The following is a 12,798-nucleotide window of genomic DNA, read 5'->3' on the forward strand; positions in this document are numbered from 1 at the left end:
TATATATGCATACACGCACATTGTTTTATATAAAAACTTTTTTTTTTAAAGTTTTTTTTTTTATTACTGGTAATTTATTTTTAAACTTCATTTGCATTTTGCTGTATATCGCGCGGCTACCAGTGCAATGTTTTCAAAAGTACCACAAAGTGTATACTCTTCAGGAAATCAAATAGAATAAAGTATTTAAAAAAAAATGATTCTACCTAAGGGCTAAACCTTTCAGGGACATTCAAGGTTAAATCAGCGTTCCAGTCCGGCAGATCCACAGTAGCACATGCTCTCCCAGAGAGATAAAGGGAATTATTTAGGAAGGACGGAAAATGAGAAGAATCATCTAGAGGAACAGCACCCCCCCAACCAGCCCCCTTCTAACGAGCCTTTGTTCTAATAACACAATTTATACTGACCTTTATAGAAATGTAGCAAAAATAAATTACAATAGTTAAAAAATGCCCCTGAGCCTAATTGCAAAAAAGATTAAGTCTCTTATAATTGCTTTTGGCCACCTAATACAAGTAACTTTTTTTGTAATTAAAGTGATTTAAAAATGTAATAACCCCCAACACACACACACACACAGGCTTCTCTTGTCCAGTGCCATAAATACTCTCATTACTGAAGAGATGGTCCATTGAAAATGCTTTCATGGTTTTGTGTGATGAATATTATGTGCTTGTTAAAACGAGTTCAATGGCAATAAACAGTTTGCCTCTGAACTGTTTTAAATATTAATTGAAACATAACAAATATTATTCTCAGTTTTTGTTGAGAGAAAATGACTCATTGTCCATCCACACTGCTTCTATCTACTGTTTGAGAAGAACAGCCTCCCAGAATTCCAGCTGCTCTTCTGTCCTCAGATACCCATATGCAGTATTTTTATAGCCGGATTCTCCATCCGTCTCTTTAGAAGTCAAGCTAATCAGCCAGCAGCACACTTAACCTCTCGCTCTTTCATCTGCATATTCGCTGAGCTTTTCAGTGTTGATTCATCTCCTCTGTGCATTAGTGAAGAACCCTGTATCTCTCTCTCTCTCTCTCTCTCTCTCGTTGTTTCTTCCTATTCACTCGTTCTCAGATGTGTGTAGCATAGATGCTTTCGTGAAATGCTGACTGTAAACATATCCTTCCTCATCTCTCTCTTTATTATTTAACACCCCCGACCATGTCCCTGGGGTCTGCTTAACAAGCAATCCAATCAGCTCTCTGTATTTGTTTATATATAATATTCTTCCCTCTTCCACAGATCATGAGGTCAGACGTAAGAAAAGAGAAGAAAAAGACTTTAAGCAATCATGTGGACAGTTTTTAATAATATTTAGACTTTACAGTTTCAGTCAGTTCAGTTCAAGTCAGTTTTGTTAGAAACAAATGAAAAAAAAAACTTTCATTCAGCAACGACATATGATATACATATATATACATATATCAGAGTTTCCGCTAGAAAAAAATGGTGCCGGTCAAAGTGACCGGCAGAGGTTTCCTTTTCCAGACATTTTGATGATATGCCGGTCAAGTATCGCCTCTTAATTAGTCAAGGTGAGGAAGACTGGAGGCAGGCTATGTAACGTAAAAAATGACATAATCAGGCCACCGAATGCAACATGTTTATTAGCCTAACTTTCAAATAGACGGAAAAGAAAAACATTTTCTACTATGGTTCATTTCTTCATTCGGATCTATTTGCGATCCATTCCATTCTAAACAAACAAAGCATACGTTTCGTCCTTGTTTCATTATAGATTAAGAGAATAATTCATAAATGCACGCATAATTATCAGTGAACTTGATAAAAGTTGCAGATATGTTTTACATGCATGCACAAACAAATGCCTTTCAACTTATGTGTGCAAAATTCAGAATGAAATGAATGTGCAGCAATTTGTACAAATAGAGATTCTAGGTCTACTATACATGTTGTAGCCATTAAGCTTATTTAGTTTAATATTTGTTAAAATATTATAATGTTATTTTTTAATTTATGTTGATTATGAAAAGTGAACCGCACGAGTAAGATAAGATGCGCAATAGCGGGTCAGACATGATTTTGACCACTTAATTAAGTTTTGTTTAGTAGAAATACTTTTTTGAAGTGAATTTCGTTTTGTATAAATTGTATCTTAATTTTAATTTTTTTTTTTTTTTATCAACCAATTGCCTGGATTTAATACATAAGAAGCAAATATAGCAGACGACAGGCCTAATCATGCAGGCGCCCTCGCGGCCACTTGCATTGCTAGTGAACTGGAGTGCATCTCATCCTAATTTAACGAAACTCAGCGTAGGCCTCACAGACATGAAATATATCTTGAAATGTCTTTTTAACAATTTAAAACGAATTTTTTTTTACCTATGCTAATTACACATTAAATTCAGGTAGGCTGAATCGCTGTCCTCAGTGCCCAGAAAAGCGCTGAAACGGAGATGAAAGGGGAACCCGTTTTTATTTATTTATTTATTTATTTTTGGCTTATTTTAACTGGCCCATCCAGTTTTCTGGAGGCCCACATACAATCAAAATCCTGGCGCCGCTAGTGCTTCGCAGCGGTCTGATATCAAGAAATAACAGACCGCATTCCACATTGGAATTCAACCAAGCCATGTAATAATGTTTAATAACTTTCAAACAAGCCTGTTCCTTCATAACATAGCCAAAGTTCGGTGTATTTTTGCTTTATACATTTTAGGCTTATTCTCAAATTCAGATTGTGTTGGGGGGGGGGGGGGTTTGGGGGCGGGATTATTAGGCAATTTTATTCGGACAATTTGACCGGATAGATTTAATTTTGTCGGACATTTCATTTTTTTTCCGGTCAATGTCCGGCAATTACCGGACAACGGAAACCCTGATATATATATATATATATATATATATATATATATATATATATATATATATATATATATATATATATATATATATACGGAAACCCTGATATATATATATATATATATATATATATATATATATATATATATATATATATATATATATATATATATATATATATATACATATATACATATATATATATATATATATATATATACATCAAATAAGTTTAGTGCAGTGATCCCTGTGTTATGTGTGTGAATAGGTGTGTTTCTGGCACAGGGCAGCACTGAACCAAATCAATAACACAAGGCACAGCCAGCAACCTCGACTCAATATCCCTGAATGACCGCATACTGTACTCACAAAGGAGTCATGGGGAGAAGGAGGACGAGCGTTGAAGAGGGAAGTTGAGTCAGCTGTGCTCATACACTTTCTGCATTCAAGGTCTTCTACAAAAGCACCTCTTCATCCTTTCCCATTCCTGCTAACAGGCATTCAGGGGTTGATGCGATGAAAGGAAGATGAAAGTGGAGCTATGTGTATGTGCGTGATAATCTGTTTGTGTACCATTCAGCTTTTTTGAAGTTAAAGCTACTCTTGAAAGACAGAAAGTGCACAATCCTCATTTGATCCTAATTAAAACGGTGGTCAATACATTGTCCTTTTAGTTTTACTGATATGCATCTTAAAAGAGTGCCTCTCAGACATCTCACAGTGTGGCATGAATGATTGTAGTGAGCACTGTCTTTTCCCTCAATGCTGTCTTTTTCTAGAAGAAATAAAGGCAGGTAATAGCCTCCTAATTCCTCCGCCTTTCTGAGGACTGACTTCACACGCTTCTTTAAAAAAAAAAAAAAAAAACTTTAGCAATTTTATCTCCGATGTCATGGCAATTACTCAGGTGCTCAGATGCATTTCAAACCAATGACTCTCCGCAGCTCCCTCTCATGCATTTGCTCTCAATGAAAAAAGTTCCATGCACTTCATAACTGCAGGCTCTTTATTGTCATATATAGCACGTATATGGTTCTATTACAAGATCCTGATGGGAAATCACATCTGAAATATCTGTATTACAGTGATGAAGTAGACTGTGTCTGAGTGTGAATGTGCTCATGCAGTGCTCCCAGCGTGTTTTAGAGTTTTACTGGACAAAATAAATAAAAAAATAAATTGCTGCGAGCAGCACTTCCTGTCTGCTGTTCTGCAGTCCAAGCACTCCATAACTCACAAACGCACACACGTGTACATGAACACTCCAACTATTTACTTTGTTTGTATGTTGTCAATGCATGCAGCGAGTGATGTCATTTTGAGCATGGCCACATTATCTATGCACAGGCGTGAGCGCATACATTTTGCATGCATTTATGAGTACATATAACTTGTGCCGTAAATTTTGTTTGTGACCCCGTAGCTTGCTTTTATGAGAAACACTGAGCTCATTTTATGGGAATTGTTTTATGAGCACATTGTGCGGCATGAAAATCACAGGGGACTGTTATGTTTAAGGTCAACGTGAAATCAAAATTACCCCTATTTACTTTCTTAATACATGAACACATTTTATCAGTACATGTTGTTCTGAAGAGAAAAAAAGTTTTCATAATCCTTCATCAAAATGACATAAAAATTGACCATTTACTTCCTAAATACATATATTTTTGAGCACTTTTTATCAATACATGTTGTTCTAAAGAATAAAAGTTTTCAGAATCATTCATCCAAATGACTGAACTTGCACTGCCTTAGAAACAACTTAATATGGAAAATAAATATTAACCAATAGCCAGAGAGCTACTTGTTTTAGGCTACTGTTCTAAGCAATGGAGCCTTTGTAAAAGCTTCCCTGTTAATATAATAAAGTTCATGGCAATAACCATAAATTATGATGCATTTGTAGTATTACTATTGGGATGCATAATAATGTTCTCAAGGGTGAACTTAATCTTCAGCCTCCACAAATTGGGTAAAAAGCCTCTTCAGAAATGGGTTCAGGAGGGGTTTAGTAGGTGTTTCAGGAGGGGTGTAGTAGTCCTCCATAATCCACTTCAAACTCATATTTTGAACGCATTCTAGTATGAAGCAGACCCTTTTCATCATCCAGTCAGATTAATTCAAATCTCTGCATTTTTTTTTTTTTTTTCGTATTAAATTTCACGTTTCACTTGGAAACGCATACTATTACATAAGTAAAATAGGTTGTAAAAGCCATTTCATGTTGACTTCGAAGATTGTCATTTAAGTCATTTGAAGACAGTTGATCACGTTACTGGGTGTGTTATCACATAATTGATTTCATTAATGTCTCTTGATTCCGTGTGATCTGCTTGTTGTGTTGTATTTCTATCATGTTCGTATGTTGATATCTGCCTTGCGTCATGTCACATGATCATAACAAGTTTGTCTCCTCCTTTTATCTGTCCATTCCTCAGGTCGTCCCCTCCCTCCCTCCACTGCCTCCTCCAGCCTCCTGCCCCCTGCTCCTTCTCCCCCACCCGTCCCCCTCCATCCAGCCCCGTCTACCATAAGGGAGTGTCAAGTGCCCCTGCTGGACAGCAGCTCCTCCCACACCATGCTGGAGCCCCATCCAGAGGACCACATCTCCCCCAACTCATACCTGCTCCGGGCCCAACCCCCCACTGGTAAGCCCCTCCCACTCACATCTCATTTGCTGAGGCTACCGTCATCATTTTACTCATTTTTTGTGTCCTGTGTTGTTGTTTGCTGTTGTGTCTGTGGGAAATAATGCTGTCTGAACAAGGTCTGCCCACAACATGGAAGTGATTGGATATATCGTTTGTCATTTTGTCATATTGTGCCTGATGATGTCCCTAAAAATGTCATTTTGTGATAGGAATAGATTATATTTATGACTAGTGAAGCTCAAGGTAACAACAAGTGGATATGAAATCAAACAGCATCGGTTTCCCATAAGGGCGTAACATGTGAAGCACTTATCTTATGGTGACTTGTTACACTTTCACAGGTTGTGTAGAACACTATAACATGTCAGACTGAACAGTGTGTGTGTGTGTGAGTAGTTTTAGTACAGCTGTGCTCACTCAGAGTAATTAATGCTCTGTACACTGCACAGTCCTCTAAACTTTGCCTCATGTCCAAATCTGCAATCCAGGGATTATGTTTAGCGTAGAGGAGGAATAAAAGTTGTTAATGTAATTTCTGCTGGAATATAATCTATTGTTAATGGCATTAGCCTCTCTTTTGATCTGCTATAAATCTTTATTACGTCTGATCAGGGGCCCGAGTTCAGGAGCAACACGATTATAAACCTTTTAAAATGACATTACATCATGCCTCTAATTGGTTTACTGTTTGCTGCAGCAACATCAATCATTTGCTGACTAACCACGCTGTAAATAAATTCACTCCAACACTGCCAGCTCCGCGGCTCTAGAACGATGCGGCAATATGGGAATATGGATGAGAGAAGATCAAAAATACAAGAGGGGAAATCACAGCGTCTCTCAGTGCAGACAAGGTGACCACTAACAGCTTTATTGGGCCTGTTAGTATTCTCACTTTTTTCTTCTGAGCTGCCATAAAATTTGCATTTGCTGAAAAGAAATGGCAAAAAACGATTTTCTCAAAAGATTCTAGGAATATAATCTCTTATTAGGATGGAAATGTGTTACCCTCTACAAAACAGAACAGTGAAAGTAGTGATGATGGTAGTGGTAATGGTACAATTATTAGTTGTTTTGTTCTTTCATCACTTTTAATTAATTTGAATTTGGGAGAAAAAAATAAATATCTTTATATTTCTATATTCTAATCAGCGGTAACCATTCATTGTTTTGGTAATGCAGTGATCTTTATCACATTTGGAAAAATAATTACTTTGAATATCAGATGCCTGCAACTAATTATTCTTATTTCATATTATTTGCAAGTATGTCATATAGTTTGCATTTCCTTGATCTGATGACACCTCCAGCTCCGAAGAGTTTCAAATCTCGCAATTAGCCTGAAAATAAAGCAGTAAATAATTGGCTTATTATCATGCTGCCTTGAGCTTGGATTTTGTGTACAAGTCTCAGAATGTTTAGTTTCAGAGCATGTGTGTGTTTTACATCTTGGTGTGTCCATGGTTTTGGTGTGTCCAATTAAATGTCCCGGGAGCTCGTAGAGGGTGATAGCTGTGCAGGTATTCAAAAGTCTGGCTGATAACCCAACGTACTGAGACTGAGAGGCATTATAAATAGGAAGAGTGCTCTGAGTAGATGTTTTTGGTTGTCTGGTGAGTGTGTTTATTACTGATTGGTTTTGAATTGAAATACATAAAAGCTTCAGAATTAGTGATAGAGGGGTGTATAGTGTTTATTGAGGGTCTGTGCTCCAGTGGGTTATATTACACAGCTGGACTGTGTTTCTGCCCAGTGGGCAGCACTGACACTGGTGGCATGCACTCGGTGCCACAGTCATTACTTGAGCTACTGCAGCTGTCAGCGAGGCTCTGTGACTGGCAGCCTGGCTCTGTTAAAGAGAGTGGGTGACTAAATGCCTCCTTTTCAATATAAATGCTTGTAAAAATAAAGACATAGAAAGTCTGGAAACATTTTCTTAAACAAGTATACTACTAATGTATTTTCAGCATCATTACTCCAGTCTTCAGTGTCACATGATCCCACAGAAATCATTCTAATATGCTGATTTGCTGCTCAAGAAACATTTTTGCTTATTACCAATAATTAAATCAGTTATGCTGCCTTTTTTAAAGAAGTCTGCAGATTCCATTAATTTGCTTTGTTGAAATTGTGATTCATGGCATTTGTTTTGTGGCTTTTGGTGTATTTCTAAAGAGAACTCCTGGAAAGAGTCACACTGTGTGTGTGTGTGTGTGTGAGAGAGAGAGAGAGAGAGAGAGAGAGGGAGATGGAGTATGAAGCACTAGTTTTTGTGTCTCTTTATTATAAATGGAGAGTGTCAGCTGGCTATTTTTAGCAGCTTCCAAAGTCACATACTCCTGCATCAGCCGTAGATCCTAATCCAATGAATTTTTAATCAACGTGTGCTTTGAAGAAATTCTATTGAAACTATTTTGTTTGGACTGGATGCCCTCTTAAAGCTAATGTTATGCTGTTTTGCGGTAGTAATTAAAGAAGTTTTTTTTTTTTAATTTATTATTATTAGAGTATTTCAGCCTTTGTGTTCAGAACAGAGGGCCGTGTGTGTTTGTGTGTGGGTGGGTTTTAGAGTGGGGTTTCAAGAGCCTGTTCATTTCCAGACTGATTTGATGACTCTTCTCTCAGACTGTTATTATTGCTCATTACAGGAGAGGATTGGGCCAAAGAGGCTGAATGTGAGGGAAATGTTTCGTTCGGAGCCCAGCGTACAGCTTGCATTAACTTGTGTTACCACCAACCGAGCTGTGTTTTAATTAAACCTCAGAATAAACATCCACGAGTTCAACAGCATGACCTCCAGACCAACTGCTGGTCCTTCACTCTGAGCGAGCAGGTATATCTGAGTGTCTTTGTGAGGAACGACAGACTGTACTGAAAAACACTGAGATTCATTTTAACAAAAGAGAATAATGGCAAAAAAAAAAAAGAAAGCAAAACTTCTAGATCTTAATCGTGTAAAAAAAAATATATATTTTTTTTTGAGGATTCAAATTATGGTTGAAATATGTTTCACTCTTATGATCAAGGGATTTACAAATGCTTTGCATTTTCAGTTTTTCAGTCTGAACCAGTTAAAAGAAATTGTTAATTCACAAACGGCACTGCTAAAGATGGCCAGAAACTTTACAAAGCCATTTGAATTTGCTGCTTTTTTTAGGCCAGTGGTTGCTCTTGAGTGAGTCTCTGAAAGTAAGCAGAAGTCCTGATGCCTACTGCTTCTCTTGGCTGCGACTGCTTGTGCGGGCATCCTTCCTCAGCATCCCACACTTGCATTGAACCCCGGAAAATATCAATAAACATTTTTACTGAGGCTGGGCCTGGAAAACAAACATGGTGGCTTTCTGTTCCTGCTGCCAGTGGGCCTCCGGAGCTCTACTGTGAAACTAATGCAGTGTACTGAAAGACAATTGCATTCCGCTCCGCTCCGCTCTGCCCAGCACAGGCACAGTCCCAGAAAGAGCAGGGGGTGGGTTTAAGTGCTAACCTCAGGCACACTGGACTGTGTGTGGGGATCTGCTTTTAGCAAGAGTGAGCTGAACCATGTAGGTTTGGATCTGTGTCAAGCTAGATGACCTCCATGCTGCGCTATTGAGACTGGCACGAAACTCCACTATGCTTTCAGTGTTTTAAGACACACATACACACATGCACTGTCCTCAGTGATTCGGTTCTTAAGTTGTAGTTGGTGTACATGTTTCCAGGGTGCATGTAGCAGTGAATTAATGCATAACTCTCTTAGCACAAGCAAATGTGAGTATGTTGCCATGCCTCCCTGATCACATTATTGTGTGTGAGTAAAAGTTGAATTAATGTTTAGTGCATTTGGAAGCAAAATTTCTACTATCTGTCTTCCTTCATAAATTATGTATCTATTGATTGGCTAACTCATGCCTGAAAGTTTTATTATTCTATTTACTAGGAGCTGCTATTAATGATATTGTCATATCAGATATTTGCTGAAATGTTGAGTGCAGAATAACACATTTTAGTTGCAAATTAATACGGTTGCAGTGTTCAAAACAGCAATATTCATACGGCAGTGTTGTAAATAAAGAGGTCTAATACCTGGAAAAAGCTGTGTGTTTATTTCGATGACAGTTGCTTGGCTTTTTCAGGATATGAGAATTATGTGATTTGAAATGTGATCTTTGCTAATATGCCTTCAGTTGTACTGCCAGGAAGTTTTGAGCCATAAATTCCATGTGACTAATCGTTATAGAGATGGATTCTTTGCGATTGACAGATACTTTAGAATGGTCAAAGATGCTTTTTGTAGCCAGATGATGTAGTTGCAGTATCTACAAACAGGTGCTAATTTGACCATGCTAACCAGCCAAACCTTGATATTTTGATTGTAAAATGTGTTAATTCGTCAAATTCGTCTTAAGTGATGTCAATAAACAAGTTGGATTTGAAGCATACTTAGTATAAAATAAATGTATTTTAAGTAAATTATGGCATTTTAATTATTTATTTATTTCTATTTCCCTGTGTTTTCAGTGAAAATGGGTGGTTGGTTAAATCAGGGTATAAGAGGAGGTCGTCTCACTGGCTCTTTCCTAATTACACTTTTATTTATTCACAAGCAGGCACAAGCGTTTTCCACTAAAATCACACTCTCTTTTACCTCCTGGCGTCCAGGGCCTTTCTCCGATCTCCTTTATCATCCCAAATTGACATTTATGTTCTCACTCCTATTGTTTCCCGAGGTTTCTGCAGCTTATGTCCAGTAGTTTATTTCCATTGGTATTAGTGTCTGTGTGCTGCTGTTGGTTTAACTGTAGCCAATCAGAGGAATTTGATTTTAGCTTTGTCCTTGAATTTGTGACCGATGGTTTGTGCAGATGTTGTGATTGTATTGTTAAACATCTGAGCAAAAGTATTGTCTCATTTTTAATAGTTTATAATTCATGTGCGTCAGTCAGTCTGTTTATAACAGGCATCAATTAGATTCATAAAACATTCATGGACAAAGAAAAACTCGATGGTAAACCTTCATTTAGTCATTTCTAAATAAGTGTTTTAGGCTGTATGAATCTGTCAGTGTCCTAAAGTAAAGGATACATCGAGAGTGAAAAGGACGGCGATTACTGTGCGCTGCGGGTGTGAATTTTTACCTTCACACACACACACACTGGGCCTTGACACAGCCATTTCATAGTCGACGCAGGATAAAAGGAGATGATGCGTGCAGAGGTTTACGAATGAAGAATGCTTCTTCATGAATATGAAAACAACCTTTTCATCAGTCCAGGAAGGGCTGACGGGGGAGCCTGCTGTTTTTCACCTCGACCACAAGTGACTTTTCCAGTTGTTGTTTTCTCAAGCTTTAGACAAACAGCCTTTTCTCTTTTTAAGCCAGTTGCGCAGGTAATAAGGTATTTCTAAAAAACCTGTGAAATATATGCAGTTATTTGGCTTGTGCATGTTATTTTGTCTCAGATTCATAAAAATGTCCTGTTGTCAACTGGGAGTGGTTTGAAGCATAATTTGTCTTGTTCGTTATTGCTGTGTTTAATAAACAAGCAATATAGCAAACTCAATAAATTGACCGAGAGTAAGTGTAATCATCTCACCTGTCATAACTCCTTAGAGAGGCTGGATAAGGCAGTGAAAAGCTCTGTTGTGTACCATACTTTGCAAATGTTTGGGGTCAGTAAGATATCATATATATCAGATATAACAAAGTTAATTAAAATATATATTTTTAAATAAGATAGAAAGAAAGTCACACTTCTATTCAGCACAGAAATACATCCAATTTGTTACTTGTTTTTTTGGTTTTATTTGAACTTTGGCCATGTTTAGCATTATAATCCAACGTAAGCGGTGTAAATAACTCAGAATGCATGAAACAGGCCTTTAAATTATGGCAGTAAAAATCAGAAGTGAAAGTAAAGACATTTATACTGTTATACAAGCTTTCAAATAAATACTGTCCTTTAGAGTTTCTATCCATCAAAGAATCCTGAAAGATATATCACAGTTCCCATAGAAACTTTTCAACAATGATAATAAGAAATGTTGATTGAGAGCAAATCAACATATTAGAATGATTTCTGAATTATTATATGACGCTGAATATTTGGAGTAATGATGCTGAAAATTACGTTTTGCAGCACAGGAATACAATTTTAATTAAATTGTAATAATATTTGAGATACTGTGTGCACTGTATATATGATCAAATAAATGTCTCCGCATATGATATTTCTTTCAAAACATTAAATAATATTGCCGACCCCAAACTTTTGAATGGCGGTGTATGTGTTTGTAGGTTTATAATATGAAAGGGTGATCACATAGAAGCTCCTGGTTGGGAAAAGTAACTATGAAAAGCACCTTACCTACCTAAACTTACCAATAGACATTTTAAGTTTTGAGATTTATTTTGTTGTCCTAAAATATTTCAGTGCATGTATATTTGTGTGTGTGTGACCATTGGTTTGTGTACACCTCCTCGGGAGGGTTTTTGAGTGTGCATTGGCAGATGCTAAATGTCTCTCTGGGGTTAAGAGGTCACCCCATTCCCTCCACACTGAACATCTGTACACTAGCCTCCCTCACCCTGCACCTGGGCCCAAATTCAGGCCACGTCTCCCAGATTCACTGTTATAGCAGCATGCTGACGAGGACTTTTACTCCAGCCACAGGGATCATGCCTCTAGAGAAGAAGAGGCATTCATCTTGTGGCCTCAGACAGCCATACATAGTGTTACAAACAAAAGTACCCCTAAACAGAAGTTAACAATGTCCAGACCTATTTCCAGCACACCTATAGAGATAATGAGAGAGAGAGAGAGAGAGAGAGAGAGAGAGAGAAACTAAACTTTACTTCAACTTAGCACTGCAGAATCACTTTCATATTCATATTTTGCAAACTTGGAAGAAACAGAATGTAGGAGAAAGTAGGGTAAGATATGTCAGGGGGTAAATTGTCATCCCCTAAATCTAGAAAGTGCCATATATACTGTATATATATAATTTCTATGAAAGCCCTTAAGAAAAATGCTTTGGTCAATTATAGCTAAAATATCAGATAAAAAGTCATGATATACTATGTCATAATTGTGAGTTAAAAATTTGATTATCTACCAAAGCATGATCATTTATTTATTGTGTGTGTGTGTGTGTGTGTGTGTGGTGGAAATGTGCTTCCATATATTATTTTTATAACTGTAGATGATAAATACTTTATTATTTCCATTCATCTGAAGCTGTATTATTATTGTTACACTCATGTCTTAATATTTTCTCTTACCTACTATTTTATCCTTGTCTACAGAGGTTATTAAAGGGATAGTCCAACCA

General features: G+C 37.2%; 1 protein-coding gene across 4 annotated transcripts in view; it reads left to right on the forward strand.

Moving 5' to 3' along the window:
• LOC113057911 (teneurin-2-like) overlaps nt 1-12,798 on the forward strand; it is a 137,895-nt gene that overhangs the window by 49,658 nt on the left and 75,439 nt on the right. For 2 of the 4 annotated variants that reach the window (XM_026225503.1, XM_026225506.1), the window contains exon 1: nt 5,126-5,484. The exons of 1 other annotated variant lie outside the window; for it this stretch is intronic. In XM_026225503.1, coding sequence (XP_026081288.1) covers nt 5,415-5,484 — 70 coding nt within the window. In that variant the 5' untranslated portion in view covers nt 5,126-5,414. Of the gene's footprint in view, nt 1-5,125; nt 5,485-12,798 lie in introns of those variants that run through there. One more of the 4 variants, XM_026225505.1, reaches the window with a different exon arrangement.

The sequence above is a fragment of the Carassius auratus genome, chromosome 39 (assembly GCF_003368295.1).
Source record: "Carassius auratus strain Wakin chromosome 39, ASM336829v1, whole genome shotgun sequence".
Lineage (NCBI taxonomy): Eukaryota > Metazoa > Chordata > Actinopteri > Cypriniformes > Cyprinidae > Carassius > Carassius auratus.